The 23,119-nt window shown below is 33.6% G+C and overlaps 2 protein-coding genes, 1 long non-coding RNA gene and 1 pseudogene across 4 annotated transcripts; 2 read left to right on the top strand and 2 right to left on the bottom strand.

Moving 5' to 3' along the window:
- Positions 1-1,015: 1,015 nt before the first annotated feature.
- LOC114169092 (glucan endo-1,3-beta-glucosidase-like) lies at positions 1,016-3,218 on the bottom strand. The gene is made up of 2 exons (XM_028054113.2): positions 3,083-3,218; positions 1,016-2,123 (listed from the first exon to the last, which is right to left on the bottom strand). The coding sequence occupies exons 1-2, from the start codon at positions 3,141-3,143 to the stop codon at positions 1,189-1,191; spliced, it is 996 nt and encodes a 331-aa protein (XP_027909914.1). The 5' UTR covers positions 3,144-3,218; the 3' UTR covers positions 1,016-1,188.
- A 4,271-nt stretch (positions 3,219-7,489) lies between these two features.
- LOC114168779 (uncharacterized) lies at positions 7,490-16,381 on the top strand. The gene is made up of 11 exons (XM_028053726.2): positions 7,490-9,562; positions 9,804-10,043; positions 10,634-10,763; positions 12,817-12,969; positions 13,117-13,361; positions 13,503-13,572; positions 14,295-14,501; positions 14,758-14,972; positions 15,198-15,276; positions 15,354-15,491; positions 15,610-16,381. Exons 1-11 carry the CDS (start codon positions 7,758-7,760, stop codon positions 15,802-15,804), a joined length of 3,477 nt encoding a protein of 1,158 aa, XP_027909527.1. The 5' UTR covers positions 7,490-7,757; the 3' UTR covers positions 15,805-16,381.
- Positions 16,382-16,751: 370 nt separating this feature from the next.
- Positions 16,752-22,625, bottom strand: LOC114168780 (uncharacterized; annotated as a pseudogene). The gene is made up of 14 exons (XR_014986297.1): positions 22,431-22,625; positions 21,851-22,144; positions 21,667-21,764; positions 21,484-21,565; positions 21,242-21,368; positions 19,265-19,325; positions 18,770-18,867; positions 18,586-18,670; positions 18,035-18,158; positions 17,710-17,811; positions 17,564-17,628; positions 17,261-17,342; positions 17,100-17,179; positions 16,752-17,005 (listed from the first exon to the last, which is right to left on the bottom strand). The product of XR_014986297.1 is annotated as an uncharacterized LOC114168780 (transcript).
- On the top strand, positions 17,713-19,585 carry LOC146881952 (uncharacterized). Its single transcript, XR_014986298.1, has 2 exons — positions 17,713-17,835; positions 17,930-19,585. It is a non-coding gene; the product is annotated as an uncharacterized LOC146881952 (long non-coding RNA).
- Positions 22,626-23,119: the final 494 nt, after the last annotated feature.

Below are 23,119 nucleotides of genomic sequence, written 5' to 3'. Positions count from 1 at the left end.
AGACTTTATGTAAATGAAGCTTCTTATTAAAAGAAAAATGATTTTGCTCTGGTTTTTGGAAAAAATATGTATTTTGAATACTCTGCTACTTGGAAAACTTTAAAGAATATGATATTTATTTATCTTTTTTGAATATACAATTGCATCATTAATGTAGCAAATGAACTCAATCAAGGAAAACAACAATAAGTAAACTACTTCATGGATCTAAATCAATGTAACAAATTTATTAATTTAATATATTAGTCTTTTATTTCAGTGAACATGTCCGATTGTGAACTTTACTTATAATCAAAAACCTATTTAAATTTCGACTTATATAAATGTAATGAATTTTGCACGTTATGTGGAAAATACGAAATGATCATAACAAAAAAAGGGCCTACATTATTTATGTTATAAGTTCAACCGTCACATTTAATTAGGCGACTTTGAACTTGAAAATAGTTGCAAAGTTCTACTTTCCGATCAAAATCTTCAATCTAGATTATAAGATACTACAAGTAGAAATCAACTTTGTAATATACTTGTTCTTTGTTCTAATCAGGTTAAAAAAAAATCTTAATTTAATTTTATAGTCAAAATTTCAAATCCAAGACTAACCTTATTTTTTAAGTAAACGATGAGTTCAACAAGATATATATATCAATTTATTTTCCATATGATTGATCATGTCACCTTATTTCTCAAGAAGACTTTATGGTTTTAAAATTTTATTCAATGTCACACACTAAGCTATATTAAACTTACTATAAAATGAAATAATTAGTATTAATCAAAACTTTGATTAATTTTATATTATATTACATTTGTTTTTTCTTTTCGAATTTCTCTGTTTGTTGTAAAAGCTTATTCAAGGAGTTAAGAACATACACAGTTTTAATATACGTGGTGGTGGAACCGTTGACGAACGTATCAACATCAGTTTGTCGCATTCTCGTTTATTTCCAAGTTGATGACAAAGAACGAAAGTCACAACACACAAGAATGGAATTAGAACATTAAAACATCAAGATAAACATGAAAAGATTCTGAGACATTCATTAATAATTAGGTTTAGGAACATCATGACATGCACTTATTATATATCTCAGTACATTGTCGGTGCATATTATTAGACATCTTTATTCTTATGATTATTGTAACAACACCGAGTTTATTATTATGATCATTGATCAATAACCTGTTTCAATTGAAACCGAGTTGGTATTTTGGTGATTTGTCAGGATTGAAGAGACCGAAGTGTCTCTCAGTTTCTGCACCATCCTTCTGGTTTTCATCGAACATGGCAAAGAGATAAGTCTCTATGGGTCCATTAGGCCTCTTCGGGGTGCCACCCTTGGCATGAGTAATCAAATTCCTGTAATACGTTCCTGCGTTGTCAACACTGGCTCCGACATCACCTTCCGATGGCCACCCACTCTCCGACACGACAACCTCAACATTCGATTGTCCTATTTTCTCAAGAGCCGCGTACAAGGAATCCAACGATGCATCGAACAGGTTTTGGTACCCAACTTCGTTGTTGCCTTGTTGCGTAAACAAGGCGTAATCAAGAGTAATGCTTTGCTGGTTTTGAACGTAGGCGAAGTAAGGGTACACGTTTGCGAGAAGCGGGGCACCGTTTTGGGCTAAGAAGTTTACGATCGGAGTTATGTATGAAGTTGCATCGTCGCGGAAAACGCCGTCGTTCGGTGGGTAGGAGTTGCCCAGTAGAGAGGTGTCTATGGCGGTGGAGACTTTGATCTGCTCTTGCAAATTGGCTGAGGAAATTGCGGTTTGAATGCTTTGAAGTGCCGGAAGAACTGAACCTGCTAAAGCGTCGCCGGAGGGAACTTCGTTGCCGACGGCAATGTACTTGAAATTGACGTTTGAATAGGGTGTTACGTACTTGTTGACCCAATCTGAGGCACCTCCGGCGTCGGTGACGGATTGAAGTTGGTCATTGGGAACACCGAGTATCACTTCTATGTTTGATCCTCCGAGAGCTTGAAGGGCACCTTCGTCGGGGTAGTATAAACGGATTTTGCCAATTCCGTTTGATTTGTAGAGATCCACCACTTCTTGCCTTGGTGGTAGATTGTCTCCGTTTGCTCCGTAACACACACCAATGGATTGTGCCCCTACATCATCACACACACACAAATATTAAGACACGTATCTACGTCAATATTATTGTCATCATTTTTTTTATATTGATATTAATATTGTCATTTTTTTTTAATTTAAATCGTTAGTAGTTAGTTTTTCTTAGGGGAAGAGTTTATATCAATTTATTTCTCCCACCTTTTTATAGACCCTTTCAAATTAATCTTATTTCTCCACAGATCGAATTCACGATCTTTCCCTCCTATCCCTTTTCTTCTTTCTAAATGCTAGATCATCTTATCGTCCTTATAAATTATTGTCATCATAAAAATATAACTGATTTATAAATTAGATGTTTCATTAATAAATATTGATATAAAGTATCAAATATAAATATGCATCGAACATGAATAGGTGATCAAAATTGAAGTATTGAAGTGTGTCAAAGTCAACAAGATGTGAGTCTAAATCACATCTAAATGATTGACGCCACTTTTGCCTCAAGGCTTTAATATTACTTACGAGTCTTTTCAGAAATAATCATCGAGAGAGACATAACACTAATAACTAATGCGACATTAGTTCATTAATAGTTAATAGGACAATGATATTTTGATTATTAAATTTTGACAACTTTTTCTTATAACATGAGGTTGTATTTTCTAAGTGGTTTTAGAATATTAAAAATGAGTAAATGGAAAGATGAAAAATCATTTAAAAAATATTACATAAAATTATAAGAGAAAATTGTCAAAATTTAGTAGTCAAAAAATCATTAATAATGATTCAATTTGAAACATATATCATTCTTTGTTGTTAATTTGAGGTTATTTTAACTTGATGGTCTGAGTCAAAATTCTTTGGAACAAAAACACAAATTAGAGACTCATCGCAAGAGAAGACTCATGTGTGTATATATATATATATATATATATATATATATATATATATATATATATGTATGATTGAAAATAAAGAGAGAAGAAATATAAACCAGTAAGTAGCACTGCAGTGGAAGATAATACTGCAAGAAGCAGCAGCAATGTGGCAGACATGGCTCTTGAGAAGAACTAAAAAAATTGATTACACTCACAAAACTATGTATGAACTAAGCTCTCAAACACTAAGTGATAGGTATATATTTTGCTCCACAATCATGGACTATTTATAGAAGAAATGTGGTGAAGAGTCGGGAGAAGTTGGATTACTACATGCAAGACTTTTCGTGGCCCCGTCAATCACTCCATAGAAAAACAAAAACGATATATAATTAATAATGAGTTAGTTATGTATTCACTTTTAATGCAATCTAATTTCCTTAAGTTAAGACACAGGTTTATTCGCTGATGGCTTTGAACATTCTTAAGAAACATACGTAAATATCTGTGAGAATAGGTCCCTTATTATCAACGTCACCCAAACGTTCCCGTAGCCACAAATCAACCCCAAACGTCACTCGTTTTTGTTTCTTCTTCTTATCCTCAAGTTCTAGGAGCCTCACTTTGCATTCATTGTACTGTATTAGACTCTAAGTCCTGAGTAAAAACATAAAAACGTTTAACTTCGTATAAAGAAAAAGATACGACGAAATAATATATCGGAAAGAGAGACTTGAGTGTAATTTACATAAAGGATCGCTCTTACTCATCTAAAATATTAAACAGAATGGATCTATGATGTTTAACTTTATTACTTTTAATTGATGTGTAAATTAAATCTATTTTTGAATTTTTAACGATAAACTCATTAGTTTAAGATTTTAGATTAAAATTTATATTAATTTGTTACTTAAGAAATACATGTTTGATTACACTGTTCATTCTCTTCGAAGGAAACATTACTTAATGATAATAAAAAAAAAGATTAAATATGTTTTTGGTCTTTCAATTTTCAGTGAAATTTGGAATTAGTTTTTTTTTTGAAACTTTAGTCCAATTTAGTCCTCTAACTTTTTAAATGTTTAGATTTAGTCATTTCAACTAAATTTTGCTAAATTTGTTTGACATTTCAAACGATTTTCCATATAGTAGTTGAGTTGTTAACATCATTTTCCATATTTTCGTTTCAATGTTAACTAATAAACTATATGAAACGAGTTTGAAACGTCAAATACACTTAATAAAATTTGGTTAGAATAACTAAATCTACACAGATATAAAGTTGGGGGATTAAATTGGACTAAAGTTTCAAAGAAAGACTAATTCCAAATTTAACTGAAAGTTAAGGGACAAAAACATATTTAACCCTAAAAAAAGTTATTTGAGACTATTTGACAACTCTTAGAAAAATAAAATATTCTTAACAAATATTAACTTTTTTATTTTCAGAATAAAGATAGAGTGAATATAATAATGAATAGTAATATCAAATGATAATAAAAAAAATGTAATGTTAAAATATCAGTGTCTTTAAATAACATTAAGCTGGTGTAGATGAAATTTGAAATTATTTATCTATAACAATATATAAAGGGGATTCCCTTTTTAAAAATATCGATTTTACCCTTTAAATATAATAATTTATTAAATTTTTAAAAATTGACCATTACTTTTACAAATTTTTTATAAAATCGAATGTCTATGCTTCTTCTCTTTTTCTTTATTTCTCAATGATTAATCTTTTATCTGTTCTAATATATTTCACTCTATTTTTAATAAATATAATTTTAATTCATATATTAACTTAATAATATTATAGTATTATCACCTACTAATATAATATCACGCATATTTACAAAATGTATACACATGCGCGTTATCATCGTTGTCAGTCAAATTAAAACAGGTTCAGTTATTTGGTGCTAGTTCCGTGCGTGTGTAAATCTGTAATCAGCTAAAATAGCACTACCTAGTCTGTATTGTTATCATGTATTGACCCGTAATGTGTCAAAATTGCCGTCTTTTGCTAAGACTTTTATACATACAGCTACATCATTTATTTTATCATACTGTAAAATTAAATTTGCTTGAAAAAGTGAAAATAGAAATAGTGTATTTTCAAATGATTCCTTTCCCAACATATATCACACCTCTTCGTATTATTATGGTTGAGATCGTAGGTTTTATGTATTCTCCTTTACCAACGTATCAAACCTCATGCATCCGATAAATGTTAAAATCTATACTTTGTCCTTATTGCAGAAAAAAGCTAGTACAATACAAAATAGACTTTTGAATCGAAAATTCACTTCTAGATTACATATTTTTTATAATAGACTTTTGGAATGATTTTCCGGTTGTATAATATAAAAGAGGTAACTTTCAAATCTAGAAATCTATTTCAAATTATAATCTAGAAACTACTAATACGTCAAAAAATACTTTTGAATTCTACAATCCAACAAAATTTTAGATCACATAATCACGAACAAAAACCAATGGAGACAGTGAAACTAGATGTCTAGGGTTAATTGTGTCTTTAACATACTTAATGGAGGTGCAAAAAGAATTCCTCACCACTCAAATAACCTCACTACTTCTACTGAGCCCAAACTGAACACCTCTATTTGAAAGTCTCCCATAAGGTTTTTCTTCCTGCACCTTCACCAATAATAAATGCACCCTCTACTAAAACTAAAATGTCCAGCTTCATCACACCCACCACCACGATTGCTGCCACTATCGTCATCACCGTCTCATATGGAAAAGAAGAGAGAATGGATTGCGGAAAAAGTTCATTTCAATAAATTATTTCCAAAACTTATTTCGTTTTTTTCTATAAAGTTTATTTTAAAGAATTCGTTGTAAAGCTTGTTTTGAGAATTCAATTCTAAAAAGCTTGTTCCAAAATATATTTCATCGGTTTTAAAAAATTTGTTCCAAAAATTATATTCCCAAAATTTATTTTAAAATACATTTTAGGTGTTCTAGAAATTTGATTTTGAAAATTCCACTAAAAAAAACCATTCTATAAATCATGCTCTAGACATCTAAATCAAATTATCTAAAATAAATCATCCGATAATCAATTATAAGAAATAATAGGATCATTTTTAAAAGGGTTAAATATATTTTTTGTCTCTTAATTTTCAATGAAAATTAGAATTAGTCCATATTTAAAAATTTTGTCTGATTTAGTCTTTCAACTCTATAAATGCGTGAATTTAATATTTTTAACAAAATCTTGTTAAATATGTGTGATGTTTCAAACACGTTTAAAGATAGTTTCTTAGTTAACATATAAAAATGTATCAAACAGTATAAACAACGTGTTTGAAATATCAAATAAACTCAACAAAATTTAGTTTAAATGACTTCATTGACACATTTACAAGATTAATAAACTAAATTAGATTAAAGTTTCAAATAAATGCTAATTCTATTTTTCATTAAGAGTCAAGATACCAAATCATATTTAAACCTTATTAAAATTATGAAAATGAAATTCATAAGATTAGGAAAAAAAATCCACACAATATTACCATTATGGGCGTAAAGATGTCGATGAAAAAAAAGGGAGTTTATTTATTAAGGGATAAAATTAAAAAGGAAAAATATGTTAAAAAAAATCAAATATTTGATGTTTTATTAATTTTCTACGGAATGAAATGAATAATATAAGGTCAACTTGCCTCATTCCAATTATTTTGAATTTTGGTATATGTTGAAAATATGATAATTTATAACACACTCATACTTGTTAAAATATTTGGAATAGAAATTAATTGAATTAGGTTGGTAAAAACATGAATGAATTAATATTAGTTTTGTTTTGAACTTGCCTTTTGAGTAACTAATTGGAACTACAAATAATGTATGATGCATTAAATGTAAAATTGGTGTATAATAAGAAATGTTTCAGAATGAGTTTAATAATAATAATTGAGTGTCATAATGAATATTACAGTGATATATTTAACTCCAAATTACTATACAATACATTTTGTTTATAATAAGTAATTTAAATTTAAAATAAAGAAATTTATAATAATTTAATAATATAACTTTTTTACCTTAAGAATACATAAATATTTAAATATTACCTAAATATAAAAAATACCAAACTTCACATGATATCTAATGCAGTTAATTTTCACGATTGAATAAAGTAAAATAAAACAGTCAAGTAAACTATTTAAATGTATATAATACAACAAAAATTAATTTTTTTTGTAAGTAATCATTATAATTATTTTCCCTATTAATAATCATACGCCCCAAAATGTGTTTTTTTAAAATCAATGTCAAATATTGTTATTAAGTTTTAGATTTCAAAATTTTGGGGTTAGTTGAGATATTAACAGTGTGTGTATGTATTTTTTTCTTTTCAATAAGATATTATTAATAGAGGGTTTATGGATGTTGCACAAGTGTAAGGAAATGTAACACTTTCTTTCTGTTTCATCACAAAAAGTCCACAACAAGACTTTATACAATTAGAGCACACGTTTTCATATTTGTATTTTAAAGAAGAGAAGAGAGTGGAAGAAAAAAAAAGAAAAGAAAAAATCATTAATTATTAGTTGCCATTAATTTTGAATTTAGAGCAAACATATTTTGTTGCGTTCCAATGATTGCTGAAACCCGACGAAGAAGAATCGTCGATTCAATCACTACTCCGATGATTCCGACGCGTCGTCTCCGGCGACTTGCTCCCTCTCACTAGGGCAGCGCCACCTCCTCCGTCCTTTGATTTGGATTATCGAAAATCCAAAACGACCGAACCAACCAATGGAATCGCCCAACGTCAGTGACGATAATAGGTTTCCGAATCCAAAAGCGAACGCGACCGCGACGACCTCAACCTCAGGTTTCACGTTCAGTAGCACCTCTTCCGTTTCGGGCATATCCCGGCCCAGATTCGTCAAGGTTCGGAAGCCCAACAACGCCCCCGCTTTCAATCCATTTCGCAACGGAGCTGCCGCCAATGCTGCATTTGCGAACCCCGATTTTGCTGCAGGAATCGGCGATCGATTCCAGAATCTCAAAATCGGCGAAGATTTCGACGCCGCACGCCACGGTGAGTTCGTGTTCGCCACTAATACTTCTTCGCGTGTTGACGGAAACTCGGTCTCTGAACAGATGAGCAAGTTGAAGATTGTAAACGAAGGTGGAACAGGTTTTAACGAATCGGATTTACGGAATGACCCGAGGAAGAAATTGAACATTAAGAAAGGAAGAGGTAATAATGCTGCTACTGAGAACTCAACTCATGAAGTTTTATGTCAATTGAAGAATCTGAATGTGAATGACTCTGTTGGTAGTAATGTTCGCAAGAGTAAACTTGATGCTAAACCTAGTTTGGAGAATGTGACTACGTTTGGAAAATATGAAATGGGAGCGGGTTTGTCGGAGAAATTTGAGAAGTTAAACCTAGTTAAGGAGAAGAAGGAGGATTGTGCAGAACCGAATTTGCGCGATCCTTTTGTGGAGGCAATTGACCGAAGAGGTGCTAGTGGTGGTGGTGCTCAAGTTATTTCTGAAGATAGTGGAGTGTCACAAAGTGCTGCGTCGGCTTCGTCTTCTATGTTCTTTCAGCCTGTTGGAGTGAGCAAGAATGGGGGATTTGTGTTTACTGGTAAGCAAGATAGTTCAGGCTTGTCTTCTGTTGAGTTTAAAACACCCGCATCAAAAGTCGGCAAAGAGGGTAAACTTAAGCAAAAAAGTAGCAAAATGAGGATGAATAGAAGTAGAGAAAATCTGAAGCATTTCAGCACAACCCAGCGATGGCATGGACATGGAGAGGGTTTTGCTTCGAAGGAAAGTGTTCCCCAAGACCAACTACAGGGTTCACCGATGGATGTGTCGCCATATCAGGAAAAGCTTGCTGAAAATGAAAGGTCCAGGGAAAGTTCTTTGACATCCGACGAGTTATGTAGTGTGGATAAGAACCCCGTAGTTGATGATTCGGCAACATCATCTGTTGATCCCATCGACGAAGATCTAATTGCCGCAACAGAGAGTTTGAATATAAATAAGGGTGATGTTGCCTTCAGAGACACAAACCCGGATCAAATACGTGCAAATAGTTATGTTGAAATCCCAAAGAATGAGTCAATTTCTGGGGTTGAAACTAAAAGCTTTAAGTCTGCCAATGATCAAGTGGACATAACTAGTGACGCGGCTGGTGTATCAGGAGAAACCGAAGCCCATATTGATAGAATGGTGAATGTCGGTAGTGCTATGAGTTCAAGCAGAGCGAGTGAGTCTGGCTTCACGTTCGCTGCTGCTTCTTCAGCTGAAGCTCAATCATGTAGTCCAAAACGACATCACAAAAAGAAAAATGTCGGTCTCGATTCTCACAACTACTCACCAAGCATAAAGGTTCCTTATTCATCATCTACCGTGGCATTTACTCCATTTTCTGGAACTTCATCTCTTTTCGCATTAGGGCAAGGTTTAAAGCCCAAGGTATCCCCTTCTCAGCCCAAAACAAGTGATTCTGATGAGAATGAGAAGGGGTTAAAGGAGACTTCTGCTTCTATTTCTGCTGCAAGTGTTGCTGCTCAAGAAGCCTGTGAAAAGTGGAGGCTTCGGTGAGTATGTATATTTGATAGTTCCATTACTAATTTTTCAGTCACTTGCTTGTTGTGTAAGGCTTGGCTTTTTACAATTGCTTCTGATTTGTATACTGAAATAGAGTACAATATACCAATGTTTACTGCAAACACAGAAATGGATTTTTGTTGAGTAACGTTGAAATGATTTTGGCATAATAATTTACCAACATTGCAAGTTGCAACCCTCATTCACTATACTGAATATGCTCTATGTCAGAGGAAATCAAGCCTATAAAAAGGGGGATCTTTCTGCGGCTGAGAATTGTTACAAACAAGGACTTAGTTGTGTATCTCAAGCAGAAGCATCTCGTAACTGTCTCAGGGCTTTGCTGCTATGTTACAGCAACCTTGCTGCCACACACATGTCTCTTGGTAGGATGAGAGATGCACTAGAAGATTGTAAGAAGGCCGATGAGATTGATCCAAATTTTCTGAAGGTGCAACTTAGAGCTGCAAAGTAAGTTTACACTCTTTCTTCAGACTCCCTTTCTACACAATGATTTAAGTTGTATGAATTTTCAGTTTCATGCGGGATGAGTGCAACCTTAGTAGATATAATACTAGTGGGAAGCTGCGTGTAAATGATAATGATGTAAAAAGGAATGGACCTAGCTACAGAGCCATTGAAAGTGTGCGAAAACATTAAGGGTCATTTGGTTAGATTTTGTTTTTTCCTGCTTTCACTTTTAATTACAAAATGTCATATTTTTTCAATTTGTTTCCTGTTTTTAAACAATAAAAAAATGTTTTCACGATTTCTATACAAATGATTGAAAACAGGAAACAAGTTAAATCATAGTGGTGGTATTTTTGTAATTAAACTGAAAATAGAAAATGTTTCTAAAATCCATACGGCCCTTGTTAAGCATCTAATGCTTGATTACTATTTAAAAATTTGGAAATACATTTTATCAATAACAGGAAGGCATACCAGGAAATACATTTTAGTGTCTAGCATTATCATACTTGTTCCTCATGTCTAAAGTTTCATGTATCGTGATTGATGATTGCGTACCTGAAGTCCTTTTGTTTTCATTCTTGTTTTAGTTGTTACCTTGCTCTGGGGGAAGTTGAAGGTGCATCACAGAATTTTAAAAGATGCTTGCAATCGGGAACTGATATTTGTGTTGATCGAAAAATTGCTGTGGAAGCCTCTGATGGCTTACAAAAGGCACAGGTTTGATAATAATATATTTTTGACCGATAACTTGATATTTTGGTTAATGTTTTTAATTAGCTACAAGCTGCACATGCAATGAGTTGAAATTAGAGCATGTTAGACTGAACTGGTTTGACATGGAATTTATCATTACCCTTCTACAGTAAATCTTTCAAGGGTTTAAAGTACATGTAATCAGTTTCAGTGTGTGTGTGTGTGTGTATGTATATGGTGAATGCTACTATGGACCACCTTTAAAGGTGGTCTACGCTGAACCAGTATCATTGAACCATTAGATTAGTCTACATATCACACATATCCTACATCTTTCACACGCTGAATAGTGTCTTCCTACTCCTCCACTATCTACCTCCCATCCCATCCCAAGAATTCCTTTAACTGACTTTCACCACTGCTGGAGGCAATTTCTGGTGACGGCATTTTGGATTTTTATCTTCTTTCATTTCTACCACCATGCATGGAAAATTATAATAGAAGATTCAGAAAATTTATGTTTATTATAATATGAACAACTATCATTCATGAAACTCCCGTAGAAAATCCACATAAACAATAATTACGTTACAAAGAACAGAGAATAAAGAAAAATGATCAAAATAATGGCACAAATATACATATTAAAACTTTTTAGGGAAATGAATGAGTGGGAGAGGTAAACACGGGTTAATTTTCCCCGATTCGCATTACAAAAGAAACCCACACACAATGTGGAAGTCCTCTTTTTAGTTGGCCGTCTTAATTTTATGGGTCAAAGATATTGGTAAAATTTTCTCTGATTTATTATGTATATATAATTGCAATCATGGTTATCAAACTCTAGGGTTAACCTGTAAACCCTTGAGTTTATGAGTTCAATGGGGGCTCACGAGTGAACTTGTGTGTAAACTCGTTTTTTGATCAAACTTGGACCAGACGCAAACGAACTCATTGGACTTGGTACAAACTCGCAAGTCAGAGGTTGAGTGAACGGGTTAGGGAAAAAAAGCCAAAACGACCTGGGTCACTTCGTTTACACACGATTTTGGTTTCACGCTTCTTACGAAACGTTGGCCTTTCAAATCTCGTCAACATCACCAATACCTCTCCTGTCCTTTCACTTTGACTTGTCATTGCATTCTGCCCTCGCTGCTCTCACATTCTGCTCTCGTTGTGGCATTGCGTCATCTCACCTTGAGTCACCTTGCCGTCTCCTCCTCTTCCTCCTTCAGCTAGTTTCTTTGTTTGAAGAGGCTTCTCAATTTGGGGCTTGCTTTTTGAGAAACATTTTTGTCCCTCGATTTAGTTAGGGTACTATTCTTAATATGGGGTCTTTGATTTATTCAGGGTATTGTTTTCAATTTTGGGTCTTCGATTTTGCTTAGAGCTTGTTTTTGTTTTGTGGCTTCAATTTAATATGGATTCTGTACTAATTTTATGCTTCAGTTTTAATTTTATATTGGGACTGACTTCAATTTCTTTACCGATTCATGAATGTGGAATTGGTATCATAATTTTTTTTTTAACTTTTGCATGAAATAGACTCTTACGAGTTTGGTTTACGAATCAAGTTTACATACCTTCCACGAGTTAGTAGATTCTCGAGTTTGATAACCTTGATTGTAGTGGATTCTTTCTGTTTTATTGCATGGTCCTTATTTTTGCCTTCACATTATGTTTATGCATGTGTTGGAACTAATTTAAAAGATTCTTTCTTGAGGGGAACAAAATGAGAAAAAATGTTTTATGTATTGGGATCGAAATGCAAAAATATGTAAAGATTTATCACACATCCACAGACCCTGTCAAAAATTCAATGGCCAGGCCAGGACTGATTTGCTAATGATGTTATAATTTTTGAAAATGGTGGGGTCATTTCAAGGAACATGTTTACAAACTTTTTCATGTAGTGAACAAAAATATATTACCTTTTATTGATGTTTTTTGCATTTTCTTCTCTATTCATCATAACCAGATCCCAATATTTTTTAATTTATGATTTTTTATGTGTGTGTGATGTGAATGTTGGTCCCTCACATTCTGAACTGATTAGTATTTTTAATGCATATGACAGAAAGTATCAGATGTGATCAATCATTCAGCTCAACTTTTGCAAAGACGAACATCCACTGATGCAGAGAGAGCACTGGAACATATTGATGAGGCACTAATGATAAGTTCATACTCTGAAAAATTGCTCGAAATGAAAGCAGAGGCGCTGCTAATGGTTAGTGACTCTTTTTTATAATAAAATGGAATTTCACCAAGCTTAGGTTATGATTATACGACTATCTCAAAATTCAGCTTGAGTCTATTTGTGCAACAATTTGTACCAGTTATGTCTGTGTTGGATAACTTTTGCTACACGTATCAGCTTTGTAGATATGACGAGGTGATTCAGCTGTGTGACAAGACCCTTGATTCTGCAGAGAAGAATACCTGTCCGTTGGATGCTGGTTGCCAAGTCACAGATCTGGATAATTCACAACTGTCAAAAGGTTTCTACTTCAGAATTTGGCGATGTTCAATGATGCTTAAAGCCTACTTTCACCTAGGAAAATTTGAAGAGGGTCTTTCTTTGCTAGAGCAACAACAAGAAAAGATGTCTGCCGTAAACAAGTACGTATTACAAACACCTGACTCATTCACCCTACTCTGTCCCTCATCAAATGTAAACCGAAAAGAAAAGGGGAAAATAAAAATGTGAATATTTGATAGCTATGGTCCTTTTTATCATCACCTTAAATCCTCTCCCTGCAGGAGTGGAAGCAAGGTTTTGGATTCACTCATACCACTAGCTGCTCTCATACGTGAGGCCTTGCATCATAAGGTTAGCTCATGTGTTTCATGATATCTTTATGCTGATTATTTATATTCCTTTTGTCTGTTAAATACCTCGATTCCTAACATTTCCACTGTTTCAAAGTATACTTTTCTATCTTTGTCTTGTGACCTAATTGTTATTTTAGCTATTTTACTTGAGTATATTATTTTATTCTAGTATGTCTTTTGGACCATATTGAGTTCTCAACTGACTTTTAAAATGAAATTTTTATTAGCAGCATAAATCCTTTTACCTACAAGCATTTATTGCATCAATCATACTGATAATGCTTGCTATTGCTCTAGGTGACTGTCATTCTGCTCATGCTCCTTTTTTTTATATGTATTTTTAGGTTTTCAGGGAAGCACTGAAACTGTTCTATTTGAGATTTTTTTACTTTTTTGTAAAGCACACAGCCACAGATATATATGTTCTTATACTTTGGAGTTTGGATTGACACAACCAAGTACATCAATAGCTTCTTCAAACCCATCTGACCACCCATCATACACTAACACTACCCTAGTTTTCTTCAAATTTATAGTTTGTCCTCTTCATTTGTGTTTCTATGCTCTTCTCGAGTATAACTATTCTATCACAAAGAAAACAATTGAAGTGCCACATTCACGTCATATTCTAGGATGGTTTTGTTAGTTTAATTCATTTTGTTCACTTGTGACATAAAAATTGCTTTTGATTAGGATTGGTGTAAATCTATTCATATGTAGACTGCAGGGAATGCAGCATTTCAAGCTGGAAGGCATGCAGAAGCCGTTGAACACTATACATCTGCTTTGTCATGTAATGTGGAGTCCCGTCCATTTGCAGCCGTCTGTTATTGTAATCGTGCAGCTGCCTATAAAGCTTTAGGTCAAATAACTGATGCTATTGCAGATTGCAGTCTATCTATAGCACTTGATGGAAATTATTTGAAGGTTTCTCTCCTTAACCGTTACTTCATTTTTTTCTATTGACATGTTATAATTGTTTTTTCTAGATGTTATAACTGTGTTTTTATCTATCAGAGAGTAGCAGTCTTAGCTTAGTGTGTTATGTTCTGTAATAGAGTAGTAACACATTAATTTTTTGCATCTTCAATAAATCTATTTTTAATTGTTATTCAGGGAGTTGTTTATTTAGGATTTACATTTATATGATAAGTATGAGAAAAATGTTTTCATATTCTTGCAGGCACTTTCTAGACGTGCAACTTTGTATGAGATGATCAGAGATTATGCCCAAGCAGCCAGTGATCTAAGGAGGCTTGTCTGTCTTCTCAGTAAGGGATTGGAAGACAATGCCAATCAGCTTGGAATATCTAATGATTTGAAACAAAATCGTATTCGTCTGTCTGAAGTGGAAGAGGAAGCCAGAAAGGAGATCCCTCTCGATATGTACCTCATTTTGTAATAATCAAACTCCTTTATCTTATCATTTTATAATGATTGGCCCAGTTTAAAAGTCAAATATCGTACTGAATAAAACTTCTGTTTATAATTGACACCATTCTTTGTCTAGTTGTTTTTCATCTGACAGAGAAAACCTAATGCCAGCTAAAACCCTATTTGTTGTATGTAGAGAAATATCATCATTTGTTTAAGGACATAAGCTAACTGACATTATGATTGCAGGGGAGTTGAACCATCTGTTTCGATATCTGAAATCAAGAAGGCCTATCGGAAAGCTGCACTTAGGCACCACCCGGACAAGGTTGTTTAATTGTGCACTTTGTTTGGTGGTCATACTAATTAGTAATCAATCTTTTGACATTTTATCTTGTTGTGTAGGCTGGCCAGTCTTTGACCAAAAGTGACAACGGAGATGATCAAATTTGGAAGGTAATTGCTGAAGAAGTACAAAGAGATGCTGATAGGCTTTTCAAAATAATTGGGGAGGCATATGCTGTCCTGTCAGATCCTGCCAAGGTATTTTATATATTTTCAACTAAATATGTTGCTGAGAGGCTTGCTCTATGCATAATAATTAGAAGGAATTAAGAGTATTATGCTACGTATTCATTTGGTCATTATTCCATTGATGCAGCGGGCTCGTTATGACGCAGAAGAAGAAATGAGGAATTCCCAAAGGAAACGCCATGGACCTATTGGTAGAAACAATGTGGATGCCCAGTATTACCCATTTGAACAAAGCAGCAGAAGACAGTGGAGGGAGGCTTATAAGTCTTATGGTTATTCATCTACTCGAGCCTCTGAACCTGCCCGATCAAGCAGGAAATAAGAAACTTTTCATGGAATGCTAATACCTTTTAAGTTATCCGCTGCATTTGGCCTTCTGAATTAACGCATTATGCTTAGTTTTGATGCATTGAACGAGCTGTTTCGTGGGTTAATCCTTCGAGTTAGGAGATGTGAGGTGCAAGAGATACAAAATTCTGCAACTGATGACGTAGCATTTGGAGAAGATTGGCTCATTTGCTGGTCAATGCTACTGGTCACTTTGAGAAGTAGAATTCTTCACTTGGCAAGAGAACGACACGACGGTTGCATCCTACGAGAGTTGTCTTCTTATACAGCTGACCATGACGTTCGCAGTTTGGCTGCTGAAACCAGCACCTGAAGCTTGAAAATTTTGCTTTATAGTCGGGCAAGGTATTTTTTTTAGACATGTAAATTTTACCCACACAAGTTCATATTGAGATGTACAGACGAAATTTAATCATACCACCACAGCTATTGTAATTACCATACCCAGTTGGGCTTGTGTAGAAAAAGTTCATACCAAGGTCCACGACTTAGCATTTGTTAGGAATCCTACCAATGAATGGAAAATATTAAGGTTAAAGCTGGGACTGAAATCACGTGTAATACTTCTATACAATGTTATTTAAACCAATGCTTTTAGAAGAACCAAAAATTATACTATAAAGTAATCCGAAATCACAGTATGTATACTGTTATTGAACAAATTTACACCACAATAAATGTTGAATATGTATACTGCTTTATACTAGTTTCAAAACAAATTGGGTTCACTCATAACATGAGTAACCCTTAATTGAATAATTGGTGACTTTTAGTTAATGCTTATGAGTTTCTTGTTTTATTAGAGTTGTAAAGAATAAACATCGTCATTCCTTTGGTGCCTTCTTTAAAGAAAAAGGGGGAATTTTAGAAGTAACATCCTAGTCATTGGTAACAACTGCTAAAGTAAAATAAAATCACAGATGACAAAATTCTGCTTTCTCTTCTTACCGAACAAATCCAAACAGATAAGCATTGCGTGCATTATTCTTATGGACATCAATTAATTAATCTCGTACACGCATGAAAATGAACGATGTCCCGAGAACAATACACTTACAGCCTTGAGTAATCAAAATGAATTTTACTGAATTTCACTTTTGCGTTGGTATGGACAGACTTATAAGTATATTCCTAACCCGAACTCCTTTGGGTTTGTTTAAACCCTCCATGGTGACCTGTTTATTTTTCAGAAACCGAAAAAAAAAAGTTGTTAACATTTCCAAATTCACCCATAGTACAGAACACGGGCACTATGGTTAGAAAGTGTACCTGTTCATTACAAAGTTAAAAGTTCCCTGGCTAGCACGCTCTAGTAGAGCTTCTCTTGCTTCAATAGGAATTCCTTGAGGCTGCTTGTAGAATAATCGGATGAAATTGTCATATATTTGTTTGCAAAGAATACAATAAAATTGAGACGTGGACACACATACCTCTTCAGGAAACCAGACTCCTGGTTGAGTGCTTCCTTCAAGAACTGCAAGTGCAAAAGCAGCCGTTGAAATTCCAACAGATCTGAAAAACGTGCACAGTGGCATTCGTCATTACCAATAAAAACAAACTACATTCCTGGTTTTATGAGATTAGAATCTGCCGAAGGTTGTTCATGCGGTAAAATTGTAGAAATTGATAGACCAAGAGTTTAACAGGCATTCAATCAGAAGCTAGCTTAATGTAAGCATGGTTAAAACTTTGCACAAAATTTCACCGAAAAATTAGAGAAAAGGAAAACTTACACCGAAAGTCTCTCGTGACTGAATACACCAACAGTATGGCGTCCACTTGCGCACTCCAAATCAACCTGTCCATTGGAGAATTTTATAACAAACAACTACGTAATTTATAGAAGAAAAAGACGGTTAACCCTTTGCATTCCCCTCACCCTCATTGATACGCGTTCTCCAGTAATCCCATCCAATGCTCTTACAAAAGGGCCAAACAACTGAACCAAACTCTGTACTCTATTTCTGTCTCTCAGAAATTCCTGCATGTTTAATCACACATCACTGTCAGATTAATCAACAACATCATCTTCAAGTCGATTTTCATGTTTTGTTTTCTCGTTATATTCCTCTTCCTAATTTTGTTTTATGTTTCCACAGCTTGCTATTATGTTTTTGCGTAGCTCTTGGTTTAAATTAGAGAAGGGGCGCAGAGCAATTAGTCTTATCTTCAACTATGTCAGTCCAAGTCAATGAAGAGCATACCGGGGTAACAAGTGTTGTCAGAGATTCCATTCCCCAATTCCAGAAAAACGGTGCTGTCCCAAATCGAGCACTTACAGTTGGCACTCTTAAAATCTGATGAGCACTCCTAACCTGCGGTAAATTCCTGAAAACCATGTATTGAGGTGAAATCCTAATTTCTGAAGAAAGGAAATATATGTTGCATATGGTCCTAAGACAGAAATACAAGTGGAAATAGTCTAAAGTTGAGTCAAAAGTTTCACATTAGATAAAATAGATAAAGTTAAACACTATATAAGAATAAAATCTCATAACACCGTTATCTTAAAAGTTTTGGATAGAAGTAGTGTCAAATGCCTTATGTGTAATACAAATGTCATATATATAGAACCACAATCTCTCCATGTCAATAATCCCATATGAGAAAAGGTCCGATGGTAAGCGTTCGATCCTAAAAATATATAGATAATTAAATCAATTCTTTTGTGGACAATCTATCATATAGGACTGATTATGAAGCTATATGACTTTCGTTTCCTATAACAATGGTTTTTATATATCATCAAACTTACATTAGATAAACATCTCGTTTGCCAATTCCATTTCCGAAGTCAATGTTGAGCATTGCACTATATGGCTTCATTCTGATCTTCTCTCCTAGTTGAACATTCCAGCATCATCATTTAATCCTACAAACAAAATGGTAATTTAATCTAGATAAAACAAACAACTAGATCAAGCTCTTTAGACAACAACCTTTGTTATACACAACTACTTCCTCTCCCAGCAGCAAGAGGGTTGTAGCCAATAAGGTTGGACCAGCACCACCAGTTCCAGCAGTGTAGGAGTAGAATCTGAGTTGACATAGTACCTTATAAGTGCTGAATTAACATGAAGCTCAGAAAATAAACAAACAAGAATATTTTTCTTGTCTTTTTTGGATTCTTTGTTTTTTTCATATTTCAGGCTGTGCTTATTACACCTCAGCAGGTAATAGCATAAAATATGCATTAAATTAGTAAAAGAACTTATTCCCTACATACCAGAATGGAAATAATTTAATAACATACGACTTTAAGGATGTATTTGATGTGCAATATGTTTCATTTCATTATCAATTATCTATAACATGTATAGACATAACATATCAGGGAATTCGACATATGATGAGAATTGACATATCAACCAAAATAGATTTGCCTTTAAAATAATAAATCATAAATTTAGAACTATATAAGAAGATCCACCAACCCTAGCTTCTCTGGCTTATCTTTACTTTCATTTGCTGCACGGACTAGCTCTGCTGCCATGACTGTACAATTATAGGAAGTGTTAGCAACCAAAATACAGCAGAGGAAACAAGATTGTCATTTACCATAAATCACGATCTCCCACTAATGCCACTTTAATTTGTCAGCATAGGTACATGTGTTTAGACCCATTTACTTGTGGTGTCCAGGATTAACTTTGTCTTTTGTAATATTTTATGCACAATCAATACTATACACCTCTCTTCTTCAAATATTTCGTTGTTATTTGTTTTCTACATAATATTAAGAGTCTCAAATGATCCATGTTTGAGTTTGAGTAAGGATTATTGTAAATTTTATGATTGAGAAATTATTCTTGCAGTAATTCCTTTTTCCTAAGTCTTAAGGTCTAAGACTTTTTTGCAAATTTTATAATTAAAAAGGATTCTTGCATTAGTTTTATTTCCTAAATCATAAACCTCTTTAGTAATTTTACTTGTTTCACCTTATCGCAAATTTGTTTTCTGCTATGACGCATGTTTGGCAGTTCTATACCATGGTTGGCTCACTTATGATTTTTTTTTTGTAATTTATTTTATATATTTATTTCATTATAACGAAAGTAAATTGACTTAATTTATTTTTTATAATATGAAAAATAAAGTATTCACCTATAAATTGACAAACAAATTAATTAAATTCAAAATATTCAAACATTATTAAACAACATCCTAGCATCTAAAATATGAAATTATGAATTTATATAATTAGTAGTAAATAATTATAACAATTTTTTTTGAAAAGGTTGTAAAAATATGTTGATGGGTTAAGTGGGTCAACCACCTTCAACCTAGCTCGAATCTGTTTCACCTGCAAGTTTGTTTCTGCTTTGAGGCCTGTTTGGCGGTTCTACACCATATTCTTTATGTCATTTGAAGTGAGTTGACTCACTTACGAATATTTTCTTTTTTTTACAATTTATTTTATATATTTATTTAATTACAATGAGATTGAATTAACTTAATTTATTTTTTATAATAGAAAAATCAAAAGTATTTATCTAATTCTCGAAATATTATTATAAAGATAATAATTAGGGATTAAAATATCAATATATATAACTTGACAAACAACTTAATTAAATTCAAAATATTCAAACATTATTAAACAAACATTTAAAATATGAAATTATAAATTTATATAGTAAATAATTATAACAATTGTTTTTAAAAAGGTTGTAAAAAAGTTGGTAGTTAAGTGGGTTAACCCACCTGCTTAACTCAAACCCGTTTAACTCTTATGTTAAGTGAGTCAAATTTAGTTCAACCCACTTGTTAAAAAACTATTGTGTAAGATTGACTCACGGGTAGGGATGACAACGGGTTGGGTCGAACACGATAGTGCCTACTAGCATCCCGATCCGCAACAAAAAAAATTCGTCTGCTAACCCACCTCGCTACCTGAACAAGTACTTGTTTAAAAAATACCCACAGGTATTTTAAAACCCACAGATACCCCTGAATACTTGCAAATATTTAAAAAAATATATTTTATAAATATTTAAAATTAAATTTAAATAAAATTACAAAAAAAATGTAAAATAGAATATAAATTAAATTAAATTTAAATTTAATATAATAAAATATAAATTTAATTTTAATTAAATTTAACTTAATAAAACATAATTTTAATTTTAATTGTTTTTTTATAACGGGTACATTTAGATATAGATAGTATGATATCACATCCCATTCATTTATAAGCGGTTATTAAAATATCCGCTACTCGGAGTAATAAATTTCCGCAAATATAAATTATCCGTCACCGATTTTATATATATATATATATATATATATATATATATATATATATATATATATATAGGCACAGGTATTTTTACCGTTTGCTAACGGATTAAGATGCATTTTGACATCTTTATTGGAAAAGATAACAATACTGCCGGCAGGTAAGTAAGTACCATTGCTAACTCCAGGGTCTATTCCTGTCGTTATTATAGCCGGAACATTTGCATCCGACGCCCTTTTCATCAATGATTTTGCACGCCATGCGTAGTTCGTGTCATCACAAACATCAATATACGCAGTCTGCGTCGAGAAACACAATTGAAATTTTTAAATGTGTATACGCTAAGATGCATGCACAGCAGCACAGAACACTGAACTTAACAATTCAGAAACTATGATAGCAAATAGAAGCTACCTTAGTATTTATTGCAGCTTCAAGCACGTACACCTTTCTGCGCATTGGAAGGGACCAGCAGCATGAATTACGAGATCTACACCTGCATAGATTCACATTTCCAATCACAACATTCAAAATCGATGTCAATTCACAGCACACAACACACTGAACGGGAATCGGTAGCGAGCTAAAACAATTTACGCTTCAACGCAGTTTCCAGTGAATTCACGTCGTCGATGTCAACACGAACAAACTCTGCATTTCCTCCAAGTTTAGCGGTGAGAGCCTCACCTTTCTCCCTGACACACGAATCAGAAATACACGCAAACACGATTTTAGCGGCGGTGCGTGTGGGTGCGTGTGATGCACGGGAACCGTGACTGACCTGTTTCGACCGGCGACGAGGATTTGAAGATCGGGACAGAAGTTTGAGAGCGCAATGGCGGTGGATCCTCCGACCCGGCCAGTCCCACCGAGGACGAGAATTCTCGAGTTGCGGATTTTCTCCGGCAGCGGCACTTCGGTGACCTTGTTAGTGGCGGTGGCGGTGGCCTTCAAATTCAACGGCCTCCATTTCAAATTCAGAGATAACAAAAGTGGCGCCATGGAATTCAGTTTTCTCTTCTTCCTCTGTGCACACTTCGCAGTAGTACATTCGTTATCAAATATCACTTTATCCCTGCGCTCGTTAAAAAATGTTGAATACCGTTGGAAATAACAAGTGTGAGGAATAGTTAATCACTGTATATAGATCAAGACCCGTGACCCCATTGTACGAATGAGTAACGACGCCGAGCACATGTTAATTTTATCAAGTCATCAGAAGTTACTTTGTTAATCCTATGTATATTAATTTTTAATTTAAGAAGAAGAAATACATAAGAAACTAGTATAAATATTTGATTTCTTGAAAGAGAAACAGAAAAGAAATAGAAAGTCTATCTTGCACAAATAAAGATCCTAACCGTATTAGAGCGAGAGCAGACCAACACAAGTTTTGTGTCTTTTTAGATAACTCATCTCAATCGTATTTTCAAAAACTGTTGGAGATTCAACTTCAAAGTCCAAAGGACAAAAAAAATAGGTCAAAAAAGTAATTTTCCATGCAAAAATATGTAAAGATTTATCACACAGCCACACCCTGTCAAAAATCCAATGGCCAGGCCAGGACAGATTTGCCAATGATGCTATCATTTTTGAAAATGGTGTGGTTTTTCATGTAGTGACCAAAAATGTATTTTGTAAATGTTTTTTTGCATTTTCTTCTCTATTCATCATACCATAACCAGATCCCAATATTTTTTAATTTATAATTTTGTATGTGTGGGTGATGTGAACATTGGTCCCTCACTCTCTGATTAGTGTTTTTAACGCATATGACAGAAAGATTCAGATGTCTTCAATCATTCAGATGTCATCAATCATTCGGCTCAGGTTTTGCTAAAACTGTTGGATCTTGAAAAAAAAAACGAGCCCAAACCCAATTACCACACTTTGAGAAAAAAATAAATTAAGAATTCATTATAAATATATATATAAAAGCGAATATACCTAAAAAATTACATCTACTCTTTAATCATCTAAGAAAAGTACATGTTATATATCATAGAAGAACACAAATTTCTACGAGTATATATCCCTAAAGAACAAGGAA

Source organism: Vigna unguiculata, chromosome 11 (assembly GCF_037176805.1).
Source record: "Vigna unguiculata cultivar grain cowpea cultivar isolate G323 ecotype 2 chromosome 11, ASM3717680v1, whole genome shotgun sequence".
NCBI classification, from domain to species: Eukaryota; Viridiplantae; Streptophyta; class Magnoliopsida; order Fabales; family Fabaceae; genus Vigna; species Vigna unguiculata.
The sequence above is the reverse complement of the archived record's forward strand: the minus strand, read 5'-3'. Positions and strand labels throughout refer to the sequence as shown.

Bases quoted from the DNA above. Each gene is read 5' to 3' on its own strand.
- LOC114169092 (XM_028054113.2), bottom strand. From the start codon at position 3,143: ATGTCTGCCACATTGCTGCTGCTTCTTGCAGTATTATCTTCCACTGCA. The intron at 2,124-3,082 runs GTTTATATTTCT...GTGATGATGTAG, and splicing joins CACTGCAGTGCTACTTACTG to GGGCACAATCCATTGGTGTG.
- LOC114168779 (XM_028053726.2), top strand. From the start codon at position 7,758: ATGGAATCGCCCAACGTCAGTGACGATAATAGGTTTCCGAATCCAAAA. The intron at 10,044-10,633 runs GTAAGTTTACAC...TTCTTGTTTTAG, and splicing joins GTGCAACTTAGAGCTGCAAA to TTGTTACCTTGCTCTGGGGG. The intron at 15,492-15,609 runs GTATTTTATATA...CCATTGATGCAG, and splicing joins TCCTGTCAGATCCTGCCAAG to CGGGCTCGTTATGACGCAGA.